The sequence below is a fragment of the Erpetoichthys calabaricus genome, chromosome 3 (assembly GCF_900747795.2).
Source record: "Erpetoichthys calabaricus chromosome 3, fErpCal1.3, whole genome shotgun sequence".
Lineage (NCBI taxonomy): Eukaryota > Metazoa > Chordata > Cladistia > Polypteriformes > Polypteridae > Erpetoichthys > Erpetoichthys calabaricus.
Window position 1 is genome coordinate 18,955,661 of NC_041396.2, and position 20,381 is coordinate 18,976,041.

Here is a 20,381-nt window from a genome sequence, read left to right on the forward strand (position 1 = left end):
AAAAACAAATAGTGAGACACCAGACTCAGCATCTGATCACTCCGATGAGGAAGCAGAAACCTCATATGGCCCCCGTCGCTTGCCATGCTTTCCTGCACATGTCAGATCTGAGGTCATAGAATCTGAGTCATGCTCCAGGCTCAGAGCCAAGGCCCGAGAGGACTACCCTGAACCACGAGAGACTGACAGCAATCCTTTGCAAGGAACATCAAGGGAATTAGGACTGGAAATGGAGACCAGTGTTGCTGAACCCCAGGTGGGGAATATTGATGAAGCAGTGGAACCCACAAATGGTCAAGAATACCTAGCAACAGAACACCAGAGTGACAGAGAAGGGGACACTTTAAGAAGATCGACTCGCACTGTCAGACCCAGAGAAGTATTCACATACCACAGACTGGGGCAGCCATCATACCAGCCTTGGAATCCTGGTGTCCATGCAGTTATACAGAATCCTAGGTATCTGTTACCAAGCCCCACCATAATGTATCCAGCATACCCAGAATTTGATTATTATGGTTGAAACACAATAGACACTGAACTAAAGGCCGAGCCTTTGGAGCAAGATGTCAGGAGACATCTCAAAAAAAAAAAAATAGGGGAGAGTGTAATGGGCTATAAACCAGTGTTTTAAAGAAAAGGCAGAATTTCTGGAAAATTCTGCTACAGGTTATTGCTGATGGCTATCTACAGGACACAAATATTTACCTGTCTTGCTAAAGAGTCACCTGCTTTGAATAGTCATTGGAAAATTAACGAGTTCTGGGGACATTGGTTTTCAATCAAGTACTCAAAGTAAATGTGTTTACACTATTTGTTATACAGAGTAAATTGGTTTGCACCATTGTTTTCACTGATTACCATGTTCATCTATGCAGAAATTGAAGCATATATATATTTCTGGGAAAAGGAGAATAAAGGTAGAAGAGAACAGAGAAGTATGGTCTGAGACTTGGGACTGCTGTCTGTTTCTTTTATGTTTTACACCATATTGCTGTGGCTACACCCTGTAGCAACAGTGGCATGTACCTGGCCCAGGTTCCCCTAGGCCTGAGGTCGGTAACACATACAGTGTCTAACTTGTTATTATTTCTAATTAAAAAATTAATACTCTTCTATGAAACTGCCATCCTTGCCGGAATACCATCTGAGGCAAATGCCACGTCGCCTCACTCCATGTGACTGCCTTCTGTCATTAAGTAGAGGATCCAGAACAGTTCATCAGGCTCCAGCCCTGCACGTTATTATTGAAAATGTGTTAAAAATCCGTGGGGCTCCTTCCACTTTTTCAAATGACATACACAGTACAGTATAGTGCTAGCAGTGAGGCCGTTATCATGCTGTTTTTTCACAAGTGATTATTTGTATGGACTGAACACTGTAAAAAAAATAATGTTAAATTTATGATTAAGTACCGGCAGCTTTGGTTGCTAGAACTTTACCATAGAAAAGAAGGTGACAATATTTTAGGTCTAGATAGATAGATAGATACTTTATTAATCCCAAGTCTACAGTACACTTTTAAAAAAATTTATATTTATGGTAAATAAAATGGCAGATGTGGTTGCCAGAATTTTACTGTAAAAAATAAGGTGCCAATATTTTTAGGTCTACGATATAACTGTAGTAAATAACTGTTTTTTCTTTACAGCATTCCAATAGAAGCGAATGTTTAACCATAACCTGATATCCATGCACTGTAATAAATATGGCAATCCAAAAACACTGTCACGATCAAACACCAGTACACAGTTTGCATCAGTAAAGTAACATCCATCCATCTATCCATTATCCAACCCGCTATATCCTATCTACGGGATCACGGGGGTCTGCTGGAGCCAATCCCAGCCAACACAGGGCACAAGGCAGGAAACAAACCCCGGGCAGGGCGGCAGCCCACCACAGAGTAAAGTACAGTAATCCCTCCTCAATCGCAGGGGTTGCGTTCCAGAACCCCCCGCGAAAGGTGAAAATCCGCGAAGTAGAAACCATATGTTTATATGGTTATTTTTATATTGTCATGCTTGGGTCACAGATTTGCACAGAAACACAGGAGGTTGTAGAGAGACAGGAACTTTATTCAAACACTGCAAACAAACATTTGTCTCTTTTTCAAAAGTTTAAACTGTGCTCCATGACAAGACAGAGATGACAGTTCTGTCTCACAATTAAAAGAATGCAAACATATCTTCCTCTTCAAAGGAGTGCGCATCAGGAGCAGATAATGTCAGAGAGAGAGAGAAAAGCAAACAAATCAATAGGGCTGTTTGGCTTTTAAGTATGCGAAGCACACAAAGCAGTTGAAGGCAGCAGGTCACACCCCCTCCGTCAGTAGCAGAGAAAGAGAGAGCGACAGATAAAAACAAACAAAAATCAATACGTGCCCTTCGAGCTTTTAAGTATGCGAAGCACCGTGCAGCATGTTGCTTCACGAAGCAGCTGCACAGAAGGGAGCAACGTGAAAGCATTTTTAGACGAGCGTCCGTATCGTTTAGGTGTGCGAACAGCCCCCCTGCTCAATCCCCCTACGTCAGGATCAGAGAAAGTCAGCGCAAGAGACAGAGAAAAGTAAGCAATCTAGCTTCTCGGTCATCTGCCAATAGCGTCCCTTGTATGAAATCAACTGGGCAAACCAACTGAGGAAGCTGAGGAACTGAGCAAGAAATCCACGAACCAGCAAGAAATCCGCGATATATATTTAAATATGCTTACATATAAAATCCGCGATAGAGTGAAGCCACGAAAGGCGAAGCGCAATATAGCGAGGGATTACTGTAACAACTAATAGCAAACATGTATAATTTAATTACATACTGTAAGCTGGAGAGCTGATCGCGCCCTCAGAGGACACAGACGCCCCTGGGAAAACCCCTGAAACAGCTGACAGTCTACCTTCACATTGCTCCTTACCCTTCTTACTTAGATAGATAGATAGATACTTTATTAATCCCAATGGGAAATTCACATTCTTCAGCAGCAGCATACTGATACAATAAATAATATTAAATTAAAGAATGATAATAATGCAGGTGAAAAACAGACAATAACTATGTATAATGTTGAATGTTAACGTTTACCCCCCCGGGTGGAATTAAAGAGTCGCATAGTTTGGGGGAGAAACGATCTCCTCAATCAGTAATCGCTATAACGCGCGATAAACCTCTTGGTGGTACAGTACTCCGCTTACTTAAAAGCCTTGTACAGCACATGCCAGTTTTGGAATTGATTGTTTGCTTCTCTCTCTCTGATATTCTCTGCTCCTGGCGGAACTGTCATCTCTGACTTGTCATGGAAGAGCACGTTTAAACTTTTGAAAAGAGACAAATGTTTGTTTGCAGTGTTTTGAATAAAGTTCTTTTTTTTTCTATAACCTCCTGTGTCTCTGTGCAAATCTGTGACCCAAGCGTGACAATAGAATTCAATGTTTAATTGTCTGGTGGGGAAGTAAAATTTGCTTTTGTGGTATATGGTGTCCTACAGGTGTGCCAACATATCAACTATATCCATCCATCCATCCATTATTCAACCTTCTTTATCCTAACTACAGGGTCACAGGGGTCTGCTGGAGCCAATCCCAGTCAACACATGGCGCAAGGCAGGAAACAAACCCCAGGCAGGGCACCACCCCACCGCAGGGCACACACCAAGCACACACTTAGGACAATTTAGAATCACTAGTGCACCTAACCTGCTTGTCTTTGGTCTGTGGGAGAAAACCAGAGCACCCGGAGGAAACCAACACGTATTAAATACAACCCACCATAAATCAGCTACGATAACCTCAGAAAAACCTTCAGTACGGAAAGAAAAATAAATCTGCTAACTTCAAGGTTTTTTTTTTTCCGACTGTTTGGAACAATATGGTAAAAGGGGACGTTTTCGTTATGCAAATATCATAACTTTGGTGGTACTGACACAGCGCTTCACCGTTTTACATTTTGCATTTGTTTACCTTTGCTACTTAACAGTTTTACACTATCAAATTAAAAGAGATTTTTTCAGTGTAACTGTAATGTATCAGTAAACGGTATATTTTCTATGTAGAAAAATATTGATTTTACAGAACTTGGCTGTAAAAAATAATGAACTGTATTGTTTAAGATATACAAGTGATTTTTAGTAGAACATAAGGTAACTTTCCTTTTTTTCAGAAAAGGTATTTTACTTTACTTATTTGTCCTGCGGTGGGCTGGCACCCTGCCCGGGGTTTGTTCCTGCCTTGCGCCCTGTGCTGGCTGGGATTGGCTCCAGCAGACCCCCGTGACTCTGTGTTAGGATATAGCGGGTTGGATGATGGATGGATGGTATTTTACTTTCACCATTTATAGTATCCATCCATCCATCCATTTTCCAACCCGCTGAATCCGAACACAGGGTCACGGGGGTCTGCTGGACCCATTTATAGTATTTTTTCCATTAAATTTACTGACATTTTTACAGTGAACAGTCCCACTGAAGAAATAAAAATCCAGTGAAATTTCCTATATTGACTTTTGTAATGACTGAAATTGTTTGTTTATGTTTTCCTTTCCACGTGGAGCTTTTCTGCTACTCGTGTTGGGTTTATGTTTCCTGCAATGTCAGCATTAGAGTGCACGGGTTCAAAGTGACAGCAATGCACACTCTTAAAACTCCTGGGGCCAAACGGTGCGTACCGTTTCTAAGCACATTTTCTTCTTCTTTCGGCTGCTCCCGTTAGGGGTTGCCACAGCGGATCATCTTCTTCCATATCTTACTGTCCTCATCATCTTGTTCTGTTACACCCATCACCTGCATGTCCTCTCTCACCACATCCGTAAACCTTCGCTTAGGCCTTCCTCTTTTTCTCTTGCCTGGCAGCTCTATCCTTAGCATCCTTCTCCCAATATACCCATCATCTCTCCTCTGCACATGTCCAAACCAACACAATCTCGCCTCTCTGACTTTGTTTCCAAACCGTCCCACCTGATCTGTCCCTCTAATGTCCTCATTTCTAATCCTGTCCATCCTCTTCACACTCAATGCAGATCTTAGCATCTTTAACTCTGCCACCTCCAGCTCCGTCTCCTGCTTTCTGGTCAGTGCCACCGTCTCCAACTCATATAACATAGCTGGTCTCACTACCATCCTGTAGACCTTCCCTTTCACTCTTGCTGATACCCATCTGTCACAAATCACTCTTGACACTCTTCTCCACCCTGCCTACACTCTCTTTTTCACCTCTTCCACAATCCCCGTTCTTCGCACACTTTAAGATGTATACTAAACTAGGTGTAAAGCCACGTACATTTTCATGGTAGCCCCCTACCTTGCATATGTTTCTGCTCAGTTTTGTGACGGTACCCAGCGACAGAGCAGTGCTACTGTTTCTGTGTCGTTTCTCTTTCTTTTTCATATTCGCATCAATGATGCAGGATTTATCAAATACACCGAAATTAATTGCATATCGTTTATAAATTTAATTCACTTGAGTGTAATCATTCTGTAACAATATAATGGTGCGTGGAATGGCCAAACTTTTCCAACTACCATAGCTGCTTTAGCGTTGTTATAGACATCACAAATAGAACAATTAGAAGAGAGTGATGATGATGATGACAACTGTCTTCTAAGTTCAGTTCCCAAGAGCTCTCCTCTTGGCGTTGTGTGCTGAACTGGCGCCAGCTTTACAAAGGCGGACTTTGAGGAGTTGTGCTGTACCTGCTCATTTGCAAGTTCTGCGTACTATCGGGTTTTTAACCACAGGAGCTTTTCAACGTAAACTTGCTGACTGATCAGGTATTCCACAAATATCACAGAGTCGCGCCGTGCCAGCTGTATAGGGTGGTATTATCTGCTTGTTATCCAGACAGATAAGATTTCCTTACATTGCGGTTGAACTGCGAAACATGAAAGCGCAATTCGCAGCAACGTCTGGTTTTCCAAATGTAATCAGCGCGGTCAGCTGTAAGCACTGCTATTGCAGTGATGCTGGACAACTTACATCAGCCAGGGATGAGTCACCAAAAGAATGAGCTGGCATTATATCATATATACCTGGGAGAGCCTATAAAAACGGCAGCTCCGTACAGTTGCAGGTGCTTTTCCAGCTAGTGCGACAAAAGACAAGCAGTCCTTTTAAAGATAGCGAGTCACCTCGAAGAGCCATGTTAAGAGAAGAGAATCGATCCGATGCTACACTATAAAGGCGTCTTCAGAGAATGAATTTGCTTATGTAAATAGAAATCATTTCCCCTTTATTAATGTACTTCTCTCTAGTGTACAGAAAGTGTGGCATTGTTCAGACATGTAGTGTGCTGCATATATAATGCTGCACACAATCGTGGCTTGCCCGTACCTGAAGAGATATGCTATGATGAGCCTGACCCTGATCCACCAAATGATAAGCCAAATCGGACAGCACTACAACTTTGTTTGAAGGTAATTAGCAGGATGTAAAAATGGGTAATCAGATGCAACATTTATTTTTTAACTAAATCATTTAATTTGTGGTCATTATCACCTAGTACAGCCCTCATATTCCTTAGTTCATTGGCCACATCTCTTACTCTTACATCTCTTTGTGATTCCAGAACAGCGGACGTCAGCATACAGCCAGATGGTCGCCCTGTGATTTCTGAGGAAGAGGTGTGTGCACAGCCAGCAGCACCATCACAGCATGGAGTCAGGTCTTTGACACAGGGTTCAGCGTTTGTAATGTTGTCTGAAACAGAATAAACAGATGGTGGCCTGCGACTCCCTTTCATGTCGACTTTGATATCAGACCGTTTCTTTATGATTTCGGGCAATGTGTGACTTTCTGAACTTGAACGTTCGAGTCTCTGCCACACTGTATCACTCCATAGCTTCCTTTTCTTGTTTATACCACTGCTTAAGCCAACAAATAATACATTTTTCCTTCTCTCCACTTCGTATTCACTGAAATTCTTCCTTTTTTTCCTTGTGATTTTGCCATTGTCTGTTAACAAAACACCGAAGGGATGGTGATATTTATATTGATTGCATATTAAAATATGTATAAATTTGGGAGGAGTCGGGGTGGGGCTGTAGGCGCATGCACGTGCGTTAAATTTCATGTTCATTGGGATTTATTAAGAGAAAGTTCATGGAACTTGGTGTACGCAGAGTTTTATGCATCTGGATTTTTTGTGTGCGTATGCACATTTCTGTTTTTGCATGTACACCATGTTTTAGAATGAATTCTGTGCACGGTGTTATATGTTGTGCAGTTCCTCGCAGCTCCATTGCTTGACCAAGCATCATTTAATTCTGGGACAGATTCTTTGCATATGAAGTTGGTTGTTTGTGCCTTAAAATACTTCATAATATGTAGAAAAAACAAAATTGAAACCTTTAATATATGCTAGGCAACCTAGTAAGATACTAACAGATTAAGAAAACCTGCACTTAGCCTGTGTGACTGTATGCAATGAGAGTCCTTTAAAAATCACAAGCCGTTGGTATCTGTCAAATCTGTTACTATCTAGTCATGGTTATTTACTGTAGGGAGCCTGTTATGGATCAAAATAAATAGAGGGCCTTTCTGGAACCTTCATGTTGAATGGGTCTTTTTTCCAAACCAAAAATGGTTTCCCTATGGCAGCGTTTCTTAACCTTTAAGTATTTGCGACCCGAGTTTTGATAACCGTTTTAATCGCACACCCCTAACGTTTTTTTGAAAGGAGCCCACTAAAACCAATTTGTTCTTTTTTAATTAATGATATATCATAGATGCATATTTTATTATACCTACATAACTTTTATCGACATTTATCTAACTCTCTATATTTATTTTTCTGTTATCAGAATGTAGTTTGAGTTAATTTGTTTTGGTTTCAATAGATGTATTTTTCATATTTTCGACTCTTGTTTTCTTTTTTTCACATCTTAGCGCCCCCCCCCTAGGGGGGCCCACCCCACAGTTTGAGAACCACTGCCCTATGGCATTGCTCTGAAGAACCACTCTGGCACCTTTATTTTTAAGAGTGTAGACACATAAAAGGCTGGCACACATTCACATTACCCACCAGGCCTAAAGGCTGACACCCCTTGATCCCCAAAAACCACCTACACAAACTTGGTTAAAACCAGCAGGAGTTCACTCTGTTGGGGCGTCCCCCTCAGCCTAATATGAGAAAGATAGTGGCAATCTGCTCACACTAGATATTCTGTATTTACTTTATTATTTCAATCACTTTTAATAAAAAAACAAAGTAGAGTATCCTATTTTAAAAGGAAAATAGTTCTTATTAGAATAGAGTAAAGGGCGGCACGGTGGCGCAGTGGTAGCGCTGCTGCCTCGCAGTTAGGAGAACTCGGTTCGCTTCCCAGGTCCTCCCTGCTGGCACAGAGGCTGGCACATGAGTGAGGAGGGCCCCACCCGGCTCCCTACTCCTGAGGTCCCACCACCCCCTCCCTTCGGCCCGCAGCCTATCTGTCAGATTCGCGCAAATATGTCGGTGCCGCAACCGAACTATGATACTTGGTGTGATGAGAGAACTTGTAAAATCAAGAAAATTATAGAAAAAACTCAGATCTAAATGTGTTAAGTAGTTCTCTCGTGAAAAGTGGACAGACAGACAGACATACGTTGAATTTTATATAGAGAGAGAGATCTTTAGTTCATTCCTTCTATTTTTTTAAATTCATACTTGGTGGTTCACCCCCTGTATGCTTCCCTCGCCAACCCACCTGGTCTGCACTACGCACCAGTCACTTCACATCTCTGCCGCTCACGTTGTGAAGAGGGGGGCTGAATGAACCCCAGGGAGACGCAGTCACTCCTCCGAAACCCCCTCTTCAACGGTGATACAATGGGAAAGAAAATAGTTTTTTTTTACCTCCTCTTTGCTCGATCATCTCGCACAGCGCTTCAAACATTTAATAGCCTGTACAACAGCCGTCCTACTCTTTGTCTTTTATTTCCGGCCCCGGGCGTGGTTAAATCTTTTGGCACAAAGTCTCTTCTCGCGGGACATGAGTTCTTGATATTTTTTAAGTTTATAATTTTAAAAACAGAATAAGAATCTGAAAATCTAACAGCATCACATTAAAGTTCGATAAAAACTGAAAAGAATGATACCAAACATATATATTGTGAGGGATGACCGGCCATATATTCCGGCCCACACCCCCAAACCGCTAGGTGGAGTCCTCCCAGCAGTATGGAGGCTCCCCGAATTCCAGCAGGGCCTCATGGACCTTGTAGTTTTCACAAACAGCCCTGCTGGATACCATGGGGACCGCTGTAGGGAGGCTTGGGGAGTGCCACGTGCTCTATAACCCGGAAGTACGTCATGGTCACATGAACAGTAGGAACAACGTGCTTCCGGGGTGAAGAAAGGACTTTGTATCTGACCCGGAAGTGATAAGGAATCTCATGGACTGTAGGGTGGATTCACTTCCGGGTCAGGAGATATAAAAGGACCATGGGAAAGCCCAGACGCTGAGCTGAGCTGAGAGGAAGGGTGGCTAAGTGTCTGGGAGAGGAGGAGTGAGAATTGTATTATTGTTGATTAATTAGAGTATTGTATATTGTTTATGAGTAGTGTGGAGTGGAGGGTGCTTGGTGCACATTATTATAATAAAAAGAACAAGTCTTGGACGTTTTACCTGGTGTTTGGCGTGGTGCCTGAGGGTTCAAGAGGACGATAGCGCCCTCTACTGTTACAATATGTAGGTTTTAAAATAAGCCCGATTTAAAGTGTGACAAAAAAGTGACATAAAATCATTGCACTTTTAGGCTTAGGATTTTATATATATACTAGACATTAAGCCCGTTACAATAACGGCCGCTAGAACAGTAGTGCATAAACATTAGTAGGAACAGTCTATATTAAATGGCAAGGGACCGTCTATTTTCTGTTACAGTAATACTGGCTTGTATGTGGCTGTAATATGCGTCACTGTATTGTGTGCCTTTAATTTTCTCTCGCAGTAATACTGGTTTGTATTTCCGTAAAATGCCTGTAAATTTCTCTGACAGTAATACTGGCTTTGATATCCATAATATGCGTTTAATTTTCTGTCACAACAGTGGGCAATCAGCAAAGTCTCCCCAGCAACTGATGTAATGTGTGGCGTGCAGCTGATAATCGTGCCTGTGGCGTCTCTCCAGCAAGTACTGTGCAGTTCCCCAGCAAGTATTTTAATCTGTGCTGGCATGCAGCTGATTATTGTATGTGTGGCGTCTCCCCAGCAACGGATTTTATAGATAGATAGATAGATAGATAGACAGATACTTTATTAATCCCAAGGGGAAATTCACATACTCCAGCAGCAGCATACTGATACAAAAAACAATATTAAATTAAAGATTGATAACAGTGCAGGAAAAAACAGACAATAACTTTATATAATGTTAACATTTACCCCCCCGGGTGGAATTGAAGAGTCACATAGTTTGGGGGAGGAACAATCTCCTCAGTCTGTCAGTGGAGCAGGACGGTGACAGCAGTCTGTCACTGAAGCTGCTCCTCTGTCTGGAGATGATCCTGTTCAGTGGATGCAGTGGATTCTCCATAATTGATAGGAGCCTGCTCAGCGCCCGTCACTCCGCCACAGATGTCAGACTGTCCAGCATCATGCCTACAATAGAGCCTGCCTTCCTCACCAGTTTATCCAGGCGTGAGGCATCCTTCTTCTTTATGCTGCCTCCTCAGCACACCACTGTGTAGAAGAGGGCGCTCACCACAACCATCTGATAGAACATCTACAGCATCTTATTGCAGATGTTGAAGGACGCCAGTCTTCTAAGGAAGTATAGCCGGCTCTGTCCTCTCTTGCACAGAGAATCAGTATTGGCAGTCCAGTCCAATTTATCATCCAGCTGCACTCCCAGGTATTTATAGGTCTGTACCCTCTGCACACATGTGCTTGAAAATAAATCTACTTTTAAGAGTCATCCTATTGTAATATCATGAAAATTCGTATATTTAGGAAAACCCGTTCAATGACTGACACTTTACACTTTACCGGGCCAAGCTTCTTAATCGCAAATCTGACATCCTCAGAGTGAACACTTGCACAACAACAAACACTAATCCCACCTCTTTGGGGAAGCTGGTCTCCGCGTCTCAGTACCTGATTGCCTTTTTCGTGCCTTATGTTTTAGGTCTTACCTCATTTACTGAAATCCGATTGGATCGGCCATGCGATATTTTATAGGTCCCGCCCTCTCTGTCTTGTGTAACACATCAGGCGGCCTTTGAAGCATCTGCTTTGAAGCATTACACCGTGCCCCGCACATGCGCACTTCACTGGAAGACACACGCACACATGGACGCACACAGGGGTTTTATTAAAGAAGATACAGTAGATAATACTTTTTGGATTTCAAATTATTTTGTTATTGTTATGTATGTTAATTCTGTAAGTTATCTTCCTTGTTCTTTGTATACTGAAGCCAAGAGGGTGGGGCCCCCAGATATTGCAGCTGCCTAAATAAAGACCTGAGAGGCCTCAAGCCTAGTTTATACTTGACAAAGATGATGTCAGATTTGGAGACAAGTGTTTTTGATACACACTGTGCACAGAACTTTTTTTCTAACTGCAGTGCAGTGCAACGGACACAATGAACATGTAGTCAAAATGGTGAATTTTAAGGAGAGGCTGGTTATGTGGGTGCCAGAATGATGAACAAAGGTCTGAACAATGAAGCAACTGACCTTCAAAACGCAAGGAACGCATGCAAAAATATTTGAAATGAATCTGCTCATCATGTAGATGCCCCACTCACGAGAATATTCCACTCACCCTTTCTTCATCTCGTTTAGTCAGAGAGTCTGTCACTCCACCTTCACTGTTTCTTCCTCTTGAAGTTAGTAGTAGCAGGCACAGCTCATCCACACCCTTAGCTTGACATTATTAGCTATGCCACACTGACCAAACACTGTCAGTTACTGACTAAAAGAATAATCAACGCGCTGATCGAATGGGCTGCAACAACTGTAAATGTGTTTCAGTCGCTCACCATGTGTGCCCTTTGTGCTGTGGTGTGGTGTGTGTGCCATCTTGGTTCAGTGAGTGATAAACCAGGCTTCAGCCTTCAAAACTAGAACACTCAGTCCATGAGGCAGCAGCCAGCCAGGCTTAAAAGTGACAGTTCAAACATATGTTGTCACCTCAGGTGATTTTTTTATTTGTGATATAAACCCACAATATGGAGAAAAGCAGCTGCTTCCTCCAAAACAGGGAAGTGGAGCTTCCTTAATGACTCCCTTAAATATCTGTGTCATAAAATGTCAGCGACAGTTGACGCAAAGTTTAACTCAGAAATAACATTGTCTCAATTAATTCAGCTTCTTTTCCTATACACAGCTTTAATATCTACCCATCAATTTATTTTACAAATACAATTGTTTTAGACACGGCAAGGCAGATTCTGTTTTTATTTTTTTCTGGATAGGTTGCCAATCCCTCACAAGGCACAATCATGTGCACACCCAGACTGGGCCAAAGTAGAGATGACAGTTAAACTAATATACTGTCACACACGTGCATTTGGGAGACAGTTTACAGGCTCAAATAGATGCAGTTACCTGCCAAACCAGGGGTTGGTGCTGCCCTTTCCCAGCAGAACAACTGAATAATCTACACCAGGGGTGGGCAAAGTCATTCCTGGAGGGCCACAGTGTCTGCAGGTTTTTGTTTTCACCCAATTGCTTAATAAGAAGCACTTATTGCTCAAGTAACGCTTCTGCTTCATTTTAGTCGACTCGCTCGTTAAGATTTTGAACCCTTATTGCTTATTTCAGTCTAAAACAGCTGTATTTTGGTATTTAATTGCTCGCTTAAGATGCAAATGACAAAAGAAAACAGCATTTCTCCATTTAGCTTGTTACCATTTACAGTAATCCCTCGCTATATCGTGCTTCGCCTTTCGCGGCTTCACTCCATCGCGGATTTTATATGTAAGCATATTTAAATATATATCGCAGATTTTTCGCTGCTTTGCGGGTTTCTGCGGACAATGGGTCTTTTAATTTCTGGTACATGCTTCCTCAGTTGGTTTGCCCAGTTGATTTCATACAAGGGACGCTATTGGCAGATGGCTGAGAAGCTACCCAACTTACTTTTCTCTTTCTTTTGCGCTGACTTTCTCTGATCCTGACGTAGGGGGATTGAGCAGGGGGGCTGTTCGCACACCTAGACGATACGGACGCTCGTCTAAAAATGCTGAAAGATTATCTTCACGTTGTGATCTTTTGTGCAGCTGCTTCCTGAAATGACATGCTGCACGGAGCTTCGCATACTTAAAAGCTCGAAGGGCACGTATTGATTTTTGATTGAAAAACAAACTCTGTCTCACTTTGTCTGCTCCTGACGGAGGGGGTGTGAGCTGCCGCCTTCAACAGCTTTGTGCCGCGGTGCTTCACATACTTAAAAGAAAAACAGCCCTATTGATTTGTTTGCTTTCCTCTCTGTTTCTGACAGACTCTGCTCCTGACGCGCACTCCTTTGAAGAGGAAGATATGTTTGCATTCTTTTAATTGTGAGACAGAACTGTCATCTCTGTCTTGTCATGGAGCACAGTTTAAACTTTTGAAAAAGAGACAAATGTTTGTTGCAGTGTTTGAATAACATTTCTGTCTCTCTACAACCTCCTGTGTTTCTGTGCAAATCTGTGACCCAAGCATGACATGACAATATAAAAATAACCATATAAACATATGGTTTCTACTTCACGGATTTTCTTATTTCGTGGGTGGCTCTGGAACGCAACCCCCGCGATGGAGGAGGGATTACTGTACACCTGTTTGGTTTAATTAAATACTTGAAAGGAAAGTGAAGAGAGAAAAAAAGTGAAGGACTGAGAATTACTCCTCTGTTTTAGACTTGAGATCACTTGGGTGACATCCTTAGAAAGGATATGAGAATGACCTGACATGGCAGAGTTAAAGCACTAACAAGCCATGACATTACGTTATTGGCAAGGATTGTTTTCTAATTAAGCAACTGGCTGGGAACAAAAACCTGCAGCCACTGTGGCCCTCCAGGACTGACTTTGCCTAACCCTGATCTACACAATAACATCACTTTCAGTTCCAACCCTCAAGATCCCACCTCTTCATAACATCACTTCCGGTTCCAGAATGCCTTTCACCCATGACATCACTTCCTGCAAATCTACTATATATACCACCTTCATTTTCTTTTTTGTCAGTTCTGATTTATACTCTGTGTAAGAGCCAGTCTTAAGGTTAAGTTAAATGCATACTTGTAACGGCCGACCCCTTTACCCAGCCGGCAGCTACACCTCCAAGACCTGTGGCCTGAATAATTTACTGAGACAGAATCTAACTATCAAGCCGTACTTCTAACCACTTAAACTTTTCCCCACAATCGACGGTGAAAATATAAGTACACAAATGCAGGATGTAAAATTAAACGGATTAAATGTATTAAATGAAACAAGACATGCAAAAAATAGAAAACAGATATAAATATAAATATCCCTCCACCCCAGCAACAACAAGACACCACCAAATATAAATACAACAAAAACCCTCCCTTGTCCCTGTAACATATAAACACACAACACGAATAACAAAAATTGAATGATATATGGAAATGAATGTGAACGTGAGTCCGGTAATAAAGAAACTGTCCTGAATGCGGTTGACTGAATTAGTGAAAATGAGTCGTTTGATTTTCCGCGGACAAAATGGAGCAGCCTCACCGTGAATCCTCGGTGCGTGGTGGATGATTAACTCCGACCCCGGGGTCTCTCGTGATGAGGTCCTTGAAGCAAGTCCGGCGGATAGAAAAACAAACTGGATGGAAATGCGCGATGTGGAATATATCAGGTACAGATGGCTCGTGGTCGTGAATGTGAAAAAAATCTCCTTCTCTCCTCTCTTCTCCTTCTCCTCCTGCTGGCTTAAATAGTCCTGTGACGGCTGTCATTGATTAATTGTGAACAGGTGTTTTCCAGGTTTTCCCCTTAACTGATACACATACAAACAGCAAACGGGACAATGAAACGAGACGCACTCAGAACTGACATTTACAACACTATGTGGCCCCCCCTCAGGACTACCTAAAAAAGACATCAATCGACAGCAGCCTTCTGCTGTTATGCACCTAAAATCTGGAATAGCCGACCGATAGAAATTAATTTAGGCTAATACGGTGGAGCACTTTAAAAAACTGCTAAAAACGCATTACTTTACCATGGCTTTCTCATAGCTTCATTTTAGTTTAATTCATCCATTATCCATCCATCCATCCATTATCCACCGCTTATCCGAGGTCAGGTCAGCCTCCCTCTTCCCGGCCACCTTTTCCAGCTCCTCTGGGAGGACCCCGAGGCGTTCCAAGGCCAGCTGGGAGATATAATCCCTCCAGCGTGTCCTGGGTCTGCCCCGTGGCCTTCTCCAAGTGAGACATGCCCAGAACACCCCCCACGGAGGCGTCCAGGGGGCATCCTAACCAGATGCCCGAACCACCTCAACTGACTCCTCTCCTCTACTCCGAGTCTCTCCCGGATAACTGAACTCCTCAACTGATAACTGAAGGGTTAGGGTTAGGGAAAGTCCAGCCACCCTGTGGAGAAAACTCATTTTGGCCACTTGTATCCGCGATCTTGCTCTTTTGGTCACTAGCCAAAGCTTGTGGCCATAGGTGAGGGTAGGAATGTAGATCAACTAGTAAATCGACAGCCTCGCCTTTTGGCTCAGCTCTCTCTTCACCACGACAGACCATTGCCAAGCCCGCATTACTGCGGATGCCGCACCGATCCGTCTGTCAACCTCCTGCTCCATTGTTACCTCATCCGTTATCCAACCCGCTATATCCTTAACTACAGGGTCACGGGGGTCTGCTGGAGCCAATCCCAGCCAACACAGGGCACAAGGCAGGGAACAAACCCCGAGCAGGGCGCCAGTCCACCACAGGGTGATTTTGGGTGCACACACACACACACACAAAGCACACACTAGGGACAATTTAGAATCGCCAATGCACCTAACCTGCATGTCTTTGGACTGTGGGAGGAAACCCACGCAGACACGGGGATGCAAACTCCACACAGGGAGGACCCAGGAAGTGAACCCAGGTCCCCTAATTTCGAGGCAGCAGCGCTACCACTGCGCCACCGTGCCGCCGATATTTCATTTTTTAAATCTTTTAATAAAAGTTGCAAAAAGTTGTATTGTTGTCCGCATATTGATTTGGCAAAATTTTACACCGGATGCCCTTCCTGACATAACCCTCCCCATTTATCCGGGCTTGGGACCACACTGGTTTGTGCATTCCCTGTGGCTGGGTATCAGCAAGAGTGAAAGGGAAGGGCTACAGGACGGTAGTGAGACCAGCTATCAGGCCCGGTCTTAGGTATTATGGGGCCCTAGGCGAAAGGGGGGTCCAGGGGCCCCCTGAGGGGGCGGAGCCCCCCCGGAAGCTCTGTGAAATGCGTGAAAATTAGACCAAGGAGTCGATCCGGGGCCCCCCCGGTCGCCTACTTCGCCTATGCCTAAGGCCGGGCCTGATTGGGACAAATAATGTTGTAGTATATTTAAGTATATATGACAATTGCTCACTCGGATAATTTGTTTTGGGGGCCCCCAAGAAGGCGGGGGCCCTAAGCTATAGCTTGTGTAGCTTATACGTAAATCCTGCACTGCCAGCTATGCTATATGGGCTGGAGATGGTTGCACTGACCAGAAATTGGGAGACAGAGCTGGAGGTGGCAGAGCTAAAGATGCTAAGATTTGCACTGGGTGTGACGAGGATGGACAGGATTAGAAACGAGGACATTAGAGGATCAGCTCAGATTGGACGATTGGGAGACAAAGTCAGAGAGGCGAGATTGCGTTGGTTTGGACATGTGCAGAAAAGAGATGCTGGGTATATTGGGAGAAGGATGTTAACTTATTGAGGGCTGAATATTTTTTCCAAAAAACATAGTTTCCGAAAAGCAGTGGTTTCACATAGAAATCAACATAAAACATATGTTGCTGCATGCTGTGGCTGCCAGTTTGCCAAGAATGTGCGGCAGGCTGTCTTTGTGTGGCTGGGACAAAGTTGCAGTGCATTGCAATCTGGTTTCTACCTCTTATCATTGTTAAGTGGCCCTGGCGAACAATGTCAGTACAACGATTAGCTGGGGACCAGTCAGCTGAAGCGGGAATCTCACATTCGTTTTCAATCACTTGTATCAAAATCTGAGTCCAACAAGTCATAGTCCAGTCCACAGAGTATTTTGCTTTTATGCATTCACTTTGATCTCTCGCCAGATGTCAGTGCCATTTTTGCCGTTGTTTGCGCCTTGCTACTCACACAAGCGCAGGAAATCTCGGTCATACCAATGAATCTAACTTTCCTTCTAGCAACGAGAGTCCAACTAAAACACAACGGTTGGTTTTGTCACAGTTTACAGTCGATTACCATCGTCAACTCCTCCTTTTGACAAAAGTCGACATCAGCCCTGCAAGAGTTAAGGATAGAGCTGCCAGGCAAGGGCAGAAGAGGAAGACCTAGGAGAAGGTTTATGGATGTGGTGAGAAAGGACATGCAGGTGATGGGGGTGACAGAGCAAGGTGACGAGGACAGGAAGATATGGAAGAAGATGATCCGCTGTGGCAACCCCTAATGGGAGCAGCTGAAAGAAGAAGAAGAAAATTTGCAAAAAGTTTTAAAATCCTGTTTTTGCTTTGTCATTCTGGGGTGTTGAGTGTTACTTGATGAGGGTGAAAAACATGAAGTTAAATGATTTTAGCACAAGGTTGCACCAAGCGAAATGTGAAAAATGTGTAGGAGTCTGTACACTTATTGAATGTACTGTAACATAATGAAGGGCCAGGTGCAAGGACCACTGGAGCATTTCAGCTCACCCACCCCCCTTCCTGTTGAAGGCCCATGTGGTTGTTCGATGGCACGCATGACAGTATCTCGCTCCCCTGATCTCGACACCTGAAAATAAAGTTCCTTTTTTAAACAAAATAATTCCATAGAAGACAGCACTCTGTGTGGAAGGAGTTCTGTAAAATCAAGATTCATTAATTGGTTGGCCTCAGTCTTAACTGCAAACATGTGGACAAACTGAACGTTGCAAAAATAAAATAATACAGCAATATCAAAGAAACCTGAATAATACAATTCAGGTTCAGGATTAAGAACATGTCTCAGTAGCATCAAGCACAAAGTAGGAACCAGCCCTGGATGGGGCGGCCTACTTATGCCCACACCATGATGGGACCAGTTTTAGAACTGCTAATTAACTTAGCGTGCACATCTTTAAGATGTAGAAGAAGAAAAAAAGAAACGCAGAAATTGGCAGAGCCTGCAGACTCCATATATACAGACACCAGGCCCAAGATTAGACCCTAAGATGCTAGATCCATGAGGCATCAGGACTAAGCACTGCATCACTTTGACACCCCCAGCAATACATGAAAACCCACACTCAGGACAGTTGAGGAAAGGTGACTAAAAAGTGATGGATCTACATCTGAGTAGAAACCCCACGGTGGCCAACCTTGTGCTGTCTCAGGCAGTCTCACCACACAAAACCCGTCTCATACCTGTCTGGTTTGAGGCTTTGGTGGCGTCCATCCGCCTCGTGGAGACTTGTGTGGTCACTTGCGTGGTAGTTGAGGGAGCTGGAGTCAAAAATAAGAGAGGAGAACCAGTTAGAGCAGCCCGCTTGGTTATGTTAAGGGTTCAATCAAACATGAGGACAGTTTGCAAGATTCTAACCACTCAGCCATACATAGCTTATCAATCTCTGTTCACCTAAAACTGACAAAAAAATCATGCAGTTGTGTTTTGAAGGTCATCCAATGTGTAATCATCCACCATCTGCTTGGTAATTTATTCTACATATCCATTGTTTTCTATCTGAAGGAAATCTTTTTCAACATTTGTGTGAAATTTCCTCTTAAGTAGTGTTCATTGCTGTCCTAAGATCTTGTGGAAGAGTTTGGCCATGTTCATAAGTAGGCCACGTGATGGGCTGGAGTGACTGTTGTGAGAAGTACAGGGCACCACCGAGCCCCCAAACCCCAGACACACAAGACCCAACACAAATCTGAGTTCAAATAAAGGATTTTTAATCCACACAGCTCAAAAATAACAATTACTACAGCCAGTATACAGACTTAACACTGCAGTGGTACCATAGGGTCTCTGTGACCCCACTCATCGTTGATCTGTGTTTTTTTTTAAACTATCACGATTAATGACCTCGCCCTTCACATATTTTTTCGTAAGGCCTTCCTAGCAATGTGACACATGTTTACTAGTTTTCCTGTCTTTCTGTTTATTTTTTATTTATGTTTATTTGCGTTTGGGGTCAAATGGACACCATAGTACTTTCCATGTAATATAGGTATTCTTCTCTTATTTCGAGGTTCTGTGACATGCACAGCGTAACACAATGGCGAAACAACGGGGATTGTCCCGCGAAGACGTTCTGGCGTCTTTAGTTGACCTAAGCGACGTCGACAGTGGACATGAGGACGATATTGAAGATGCTTTGAGCTGGGATGAAAGTGACCCCAAACCCAATGAACAGTTAGACTCACACAGTGAACTAAGTGCAGGTGAATCAGATTTGAAAGAGGAGCAAGATGGTGACAGTTAGGCCTACAGTGATGTAAAAAAATCAGAAACTCACATATGAAGTGTTGTGTACTATTATTTGGATTCTGTAATACGTTTTTTGTATCTGCTTCTATACAGGTGCTGGTCATAAAATTAGAATATCATGACAAAGTTGATTTATTTCAGTAATTCCATTCAAAAAGTGAAACTTGTATATTAGATTCATTCATTACACACAGACTGATGTATTTCAAATGTGTATTTCTGTTGATGATTATAATTGACAACTAATGAAAGTCCCAAATTCAGTATCTCGGAAAGTTAGAATATTGTGAAAAGGTTCAATACTGAAGACACCTGGTGCCACACTCTAATCAGCTAATTAACTCAAAAGCCTTTAAATGGTCTCTCAGTCGAGTTCTGTAGGCTACACAATCATGGGGAAGACTGCTGACTTGACAGTTGTCCAAAAGACGACCATTGACACCTTGCACAAGGAGGGCAAGACACAAAAGGTCATTGCTAAAGAGGCTGGCTGTTCACAGAGCTCTGTGTCCAAGCACATTAATAGAGAGGTGAAGGGAAGGACAAGATGTGGTAGAAAAAAGTGTACAAGCAAGAGGGATAACCGCACCCTGGAGAGGATTGTGAAACAAAACCCATTCAAAAATGTGGGGGAGATTCACAAAGAGTGGACTGCAGCTGGAGTCAGTGCTTCAAGAACCACCAGGCACAGACGTATGCAAGACATGGGTTTCAGCTGTCGCATTCCTTGTGTCAAGCCACTCTTGAACAAGAGACAGCGTCAGAAGCGTCTCGCCTGGGCTAAAGACAAAAAGGACTGGACTGCTGCTTTC

At 43.2% G+C, this 20,381-nt stretch overlaps 1 protein-coding gene across 6 annotated transcripts in view; it reads right to left on the reverse strand.

Moving 5' to 3' along the window:
• The window catches only part of LOC114647780 (uncharacterized), a 199,827-nt gene that overhangs the window by 153,598 nt on the left and 25,848 nt on the right, over positions 1-20,381 (reverse strand). For 5 of the 6 annotated variants that reach the window (XM_051924450.1, XM_051924449.1, XM_051924448.1 and 2 more), the window contains exon 3: positions 18,504-18,581. The exons of the other annotated variant lie outside the window; for it this stretch is intronic. In XM_051924450.1, the coding sequence (XP_051780410.1) occupies positions 18,504-18,581 (78 nt within the window). The remainder of the gene's footprint in view (positions 1-18,503; positions 18,582-20,381) is intronic. 6 annotated transcript variants of the gene reach the window in all.